This window comes from Lactuca sativa, chromosome 4 (genome assembly GCF_002870075.4).
Source record: "Lactuca sativa cultivar Salinas chromosome 4, Lsat_Salinas_v11, whole genome shotgun sequence".
In the NCBI taxonomy this organism is placed as follows: Eukaryota; Viridiplantae; Streptophyta; class Magnoliopsida; order Asterales; family Asteraceae; genus Lactuca; species Lactuca sativa.
Genome location: NC_056626.2, coordinates 194,155,939 through 194,162,423, shown reverse-complemented (window position 1 = coordinate 194,162,423; position 6,485 = coordinate 194,155,939). Strand labels below are relative to the sequence as shown.

The following is a 6,485-nucleotide window of genomic DNA, read 5'->3' as shown; positions in this document are numbered from 1 at the left end:
TGAAATATTGAATAACAAACTGTAAAATAAACCAACTTAGGGAAGGTGGGCCTATGCTAGTCAAATCTGACCCATAAGCCCATCCATAACCACTAGCAAGGATTTGTAATTTTGTATCACTATGACTATCACATGAAAATTTTCATAACAAAAGGCTCGCAAACAAACAATTGAAAATACGTTACATTCTAAAAAGCAGACAGAAAACTTTTATAATTACTTGACCAAGCTATAAACAACAATTCACATTTAGAGACAAAGTGTAACATTCAAACAAACAAATTCCTTTCACTTCACATTATCAACACAATTGTGACAAAAGCCAAAAAGTTGAAAACACAACAAAGTTAAAACTTCAGAGATAAAAAGCTATTGGCCATGAAAAAACACAAAAGCACTGGTTACAATATACAACGGGGATATATAAATATATACAACTTAAAACAAAAGCCGAATCCACAATCCTTTAGCAAATAACTCCTCTAAATCCCGATAAGCAAACCCCTTTCAATCCACAGAAACAAAATGAAAGAATATTATGGAGTATGGACTTCATGAACTCAAACTATAACGGATTGACCGGTCAACCCATCCTCAAGTCTCAATGATCCATCCTTCATCAAGTTAACACTTATGCTCTTGAATCTCTCTCTCGAGTATTGTCGTGATGCCTTCCTCCAATCTGTTCCCGCTTTCATCATTGCCACGAATTCATCGTAACTAATTTGACCATCCTAAGAACCACGTTTGACCAACCGTTAGAAGTCAAAAAAAAAATGTTAGATTACGGAGTGTTTGGTTGCGTGGAATGTTTCGAATGAATGGAATCTATCAAAAGAATTGGAATCTAAGAACATGTTTGGTTGGTGAATTCTAAAGGAATTGGAATCTCGAACTCCATTCCATGGCGTCTTCGGTTACCAATATAACAAAATTGATCACTTTGAAAGAATCCTAGGGAACCGAATTCCGTCCATTTGGCAACCAAACACGCCATGCGATGGAATCTCAAATTCTAACTATGTTGGATTCCTCCACTTTTTATAAATCAATCATGCAAGTAGTATACTAGCCCAAAAATTTCTACATCAACTTAAATCCATCACAATTCACATTTTCTATCCATGTAGGACAAGTTATCACACATACCTTATCCGTATCAACTTCTTTCATGATCTCATTAAGTACGTCCATGTCTGCTTGACCCGACTCATCTGCCAACACTTGTTCTAGCTCATTAAGCTCGATAAAACCACTTCCATCTTTATCAAAAAACATAAACGCTCTACGAAAATGCTCATCATTCTCCATCTTTTGCAAGTGAATTGTCACTGCTACAAACTCTCCATATTCAAGTACTCCATTGCCATCAACATCAGCCTTACAAATGAAAAAACGAGATACATTTTAGCACCAAATCTTAATATTCCACTACATTATTCGTATATATACAAATTCGGTAAAGAATATATACCACGTCCATGAGCAATTTGATCTCAGGTTCAGCCAATTGGGATCCAACTTTCTTTAATCCGGCCCGGAGTTCATCAAATGTAACTTTACCATCACCATCCGAGTCCATTAATGTAAACATGTCTTTAATAACTTCGACTTCTTCGATTGACAAATGTTCTGCAATCACCTACACCATCCAATGAACAAAACAAGATGTCACACATAAAGACAGATGTGACTGTGTCTAGCTGATGTGGATGAGATTAGACTTGACTCTGTGAGTCTTAGATTCTCTCTCCAACATATATATAAAGATAAATGAGATTGTGTCTAGCTGATGTGGATGAGATTAGACTCAACTCTGTGAGTCTTAGATCCTCTCTCCAACATATATAAAGACAGATGAGACTGTGTCTAGCTGATGTGGATGAGATTAGACTCGACTCTGTGAGTCTTAGATCCTCTCTCCAACATATATAGAGACAGATGAGACTGAGTCTAGCTGATGTGGGACCTTGACATTAAATAACCTTCAAGAACAATGTGCGCTTACCCTCAATGCTTTCTTTTTGAACCGATTCATCACGGAGAATTGCTTGAGCCTCGTCCTCACAATATCTCCCAATGGAACATTTGAAGCTTTCTTCTCGTTCACGATCCATGGATGTTCTACAAGAAAGGAGAAAACATCAGATAAAGTTATGTTAACCTTGAATTTGATGGTCAAACGGTCAAACGAACAAACATTACAAACTTACCTAAAACTTGTTGGGAAGTTAACCGTTTCTTGGGATCCGGTTCTAACATCTGCTTAACAAGACTTTTAGCATTTTCAGAAATTTGAGGCCACGGTTCCCTCTTGAAATCAATAACACCTCGTAGAATTGACAACGCGACACCTTGTTCCGTTTCTAAAATCAAACGAAAAACGATCAACAAAAATTAGCAAATCACAAAATTGAATCTTATTTTTGTGTTCTTAGTATTATTAATACCTGCCCAAAAGGGAGGGACCCCACATAACAATATATAAAGAATAACCCCAGCACTCCATATATCAACCTCTGGTCCATAATTTCGCCTTAGAACTTCAGGCGCCATGTAGTATGGACTCCCCACAATTTCTGAAAATTTCTGACCTGAAAATAAAGGAAGTATACAAAAAGTCAAATAGTCAACTCTGAAGCCATAGAATATTCCAAAGCTATGTCTTCATCACAAGTTTTGATTCAGAAAATCCGGGTGCACCATGGATCGAACCCATGACTTGTTGGTCAAAAAGTAGCAGCTTGTCAGTGACTTGGTCTTGCCCCAAATTACGTCTTCTTACTTTGACTAATTTTATATGAAAACGACATCGAAATGGAATCTAACCAATCAAAACCACCTAATCCATCATCATTCAGATCCTTTTCGAAAATACTTGATCACATCAAACTTTTAGGGCTCTGATTTGGGAATTTTGGAATAAATATAATCAAATCAAAGAATTAAGGAGAGATCAAGATCTCGGAGTTAGATCTGAAGATTTGAACACCCAATTGATAAAGATTGAAACTTTAGGTTCTTAAGATGCGATTTGATATAATTCGACACTAACCCAGAAAAAATAAATTGGGATTATTGAAGTAGTTAAAGGAACTGTAATTAAGAACAAATATGAAATACCTGGCTTGAAGAATACAGAAAGTCCGAAATCGATGGCTTTTAAAGGAGAATTTTCTTTCTTATTAGCAAACAAAAAGTTCTCCGGCTTCAAGTCTCGATGAATTACCCCATGTTCATGGCACATCTTCACCACCTCCGCCACCGTCTTCGCGATTCCGGCCGCCGCACGTTCGCTATAATGCCCTCTAGCAACGATTCTGTCAAACAGCTCTCCACCCTCGCACAGCTCCATCACCAAATGAACAGCTTCATGATCCTCATATGTAGCACGAAGCTTCACTATATTTGGGTGCTCCGGCAAGGTTGACATAATCGCAACCTCTCGCCGGACGTCCTCCACGTCGACGGCGGTTCGGAGTTTTTTCTTGGAGATTGATTTACACGCGAAAGCTTGTTTTGTTTCTCTATCGGTGCAGAGGTACGTGACTCCAAACTCTCCCCGACCCAGCTCCCGGCCAAGTATGTACTTGTCGGAAATTCGGGTCCGGTGGTGGGCGAGTTGTCCGAAGTCATTCAAAACCCGGATCGGTACCGGAGATTCGGCGTATGGATTGGGTCTTTGTTTGAAGTTCTTTTTCTTGCCCGGTGGAGTCGGAGGTGGCTGGTAGTGTTGGGGTTTCGGATTATCGGGTCTTAGACAGGTGGTGCAGTTGCCCATGGTGGTGGTAGGTTTTAATGGCAACCGTCGTGGTGGTGGTGGTGGTTGGGAAATATAGTTATGATCGCCGGAAAATCAAGATTTGAAGAGCCGGGCATTTCACGGCATATGGAAAATGAGACCGAAGGAAAGACGCGGGGTAAGGGAAGGAAAAGGAAGTTTTCTTTTAGCTTAAAGTCAAATATATTGTTCTATTATATTTATTAATAATTATAATAATAGAATTTACAAAATTATTCTATTCATTTTATTATATTAACCATGTTTCTATTTTATATTTTTGTAATTTATAGTATCGTATAACGCCTCTGTCATAAAAGAAAGTTCTATATTTTTTATTGAATTATTTTACAAGCTTGATTTGTTGATTATAAAAATTTTTAATTGTCTATAATCTTTATTTTGGTAATAAGAATAACTTTTTTAGATTTAGTAATTTTAATTTTAATTAATAAATTTACTTATTTTTTGCTTACTGTGGATAAATGTTTGGCCAGTATTAATATATTTTCCTGAATTATAAAGTAAATAGAATATTCTAATCTCTAACAGAAATAATAAAATAAATGTAAGAATATAGTTGCATTTATCCCTTGAAATTTGAACATAAAAAGTTAAAAATCATTTTAAAATAAATATTATATACATTGTTTAGGAATAGTTATAATATCAATCTTGTTTAGTCATAGTTAAACATTTTTTTAAGAGTTTTTAGTTTTTAGCTTCTAAGAAAATTTTCAAAAGAAATTGTTTGACGATAGGAGCTTATAGTTTTTAATTTAAACAAAAAACTTGAAATTCTAAATCCACTTCGAGTAGCATTTAACAAAACAAAATTATATTTTTGCAAATTAACTTAGGTGTTGTTTGTTTTTGTAAAAAAATATCTTCTAACCATTTATTGTTATGCGTTGCAGCACACACACAACATTTTTCGTCTCGCAGCAGTTTGTTTTTTAAAAGTCTTCAACATAAAAAAACATGTGTGTGTGTTATGCACTTGTTTTTGTCTCTTTAAACCACTTCTGACCTAAAACCTAAAAAAACAGGCCCAACATAAAAAAAAAAAAAAAAAACAAAACAAAACAAAACCCTGCTTTCTTGTTTCCCCTCATCGAATCCGTCGCACCTACCTTCTCCATTCAACCTTCAATTTGCAGCTTCCTTCTCCATTCAACCTTCGATTCGCTACCTCACATCGACACAACACTGTCGGTAAGCAGACCAGCCTTCGTCGTCGCCGTCTCAGCCTCCCTTTGTTGTCGCCATCCTCATGAACAAGTATGTTTCCTTTCCTAGAATCAGCTTTTAAAATTGATTGTATCCTTCTAAAATCAATTTTCCTTATTAATCTCTGTTGATTCTGATTAATCGATTGCTAGATTCTGATTAATCTTTTCCTGAAATTGATTGTTCACGAACTATCATTTGAGTTGTGTTGTGGTGGGATGTGGATACTAATCAGAACATGAAATCGATGTTGTATTTTTTTTTTCCTATTTTGTTAAAATTGCAGTTGGGTATGTATGTGAATTTCGTGTATAATCTAAAGGCTACCTAGGTTGTATTGAAAAGTATGTTTTTTTTTTTTTTCTGATTTCTATGTGGTTGTTGCAATAATCGAATTTGTTTTTATTTTCTAATTTATTATGTAATTGTTGCTGACAGCATGTATACATAACATGATTTAGAGCCTTTTTCATTTTCCTCTATGTTTGACAATCTTATGGTGCTTGATAATCTTATGGCCAAGATTCCAACAAGAATCAAGAAACCAATGGAAGCCCACAGGAGAAACCCATGAACAAATAACACATGGAAAAAGAACAAGAACAAGAAGAATAGGAGTAAAGGTTTTAGCTTTGAAAGATTCCATTGTTGTGTTTAGGAGTTCCTATCATATTGTTCATGTAATCAAATGTTTTAGGTATCGTTTTTGTGAATAAGAACCTTTTCAACCTATTTATGAAATTAATCAAATTCTTGAAAAGTAGATCGGTCCAGTAGCCCATTAATATATACTTTGTTGTATGAATTTTATTTCAATGTTATGACTAGAATTATTAAAAATCCGGTATTGAAAAACTTTTTTCAGTTTGTAAATTAGTTTATTAAAATTTCAGTTAACTGCAGCAGTCTGCATATGTTAAAAAACAAACACGCTTCTTATTATAGACTGCAGTCATTTGGTCCACCTCTTTTGCTACAAAGGTTTGCAGAGGTGGTCTGCAGACTTCATGAATTTTCGCTGGAAAAAAACAAACAACTCCTTAATTTCCTTTTTAAAATTATGTTTCAAATTTATATTTTACAAAGATGTCATTTTATGTAGTTTTACATGTTTTAAAAACATAAAATTACTTTGTTGAATATTCATATACAAATTAAAACTATAGTCTTCAAATTAGTTTGGTCAAACACAACATAATGTTAATATTTCGATAAAATCTTCAATACAAAAACTACTATTATACCCAAAGGCCATACATTCCCGCATAACATGTGCTAAAAAATAACATTTAAATGTTTGACATACATGAATTGTTCGGCACTTCTAATAGAATATAGCTTGAAATCAGGATCTGAAATCACTTAAGGGGCTCTTGAGGCAGCCTCTTAATTGTAAAATTAGGAGGCAATTAAGAGGCAGCCTCTTAAACTTTCAGATTCAGTGTGTTTGGTTACATATAAATAAAAGCCTCTT

General features: G+C 34.9%; 1 protein-coding gene and 1 long non-coding RNA gene across 2 annotated transcripts; one reads left to right on the top strand and one right to left on the bottom strand.

Annotated features, from left to right (window-relative positions):
* Positions 1 to 263: 263 nt before the first annotated feature.
* On the bottom strand, positions 264 to 3,934 carry LOC111882101 (calcium-dependent protein kinase 10). The gene is made up of 7 exons (XM_023878467.3): positions 3,124 to 3,934; positions 2,451 to 2,594; positions 2,214 to 2,366; positions 2,009 to 2,124; positions 1,475 to 1,642; positions 1,150 to 1,380; positions 264 to 734 (listed from the first exon to the last, which is right to left on the bottom strand). The coding sequence occupies exons 1-7, from the start codon at positions 3,779 to 3,781 to the stop codon at positions 561 to 563; spliced, it is 1,644 nt and encodes a 547-aa protein (XP_023734235.1). The 5' UTR covers positions 3,782 to 3,934; the 3' UTR covers positions 264 to 560.
* A 32-nt stretch (positions 3,935 to 3,966) lies between these two features.
* Positions 3,967 to 5,771, top strand: LOC122197382 (uncharacterized). Its single transcript, XR_006190771.2, has 2 exons — positions 3,967 to 5,062; positions 5,535 to 5,771. It is a non-coding gene; the product is annotated as an uncharacterized LOC122197382 (long non-coding RNA).
* The last annotated feature ends 714 nt before the right edge of the window (positions 5,772 to 6,485 follow it).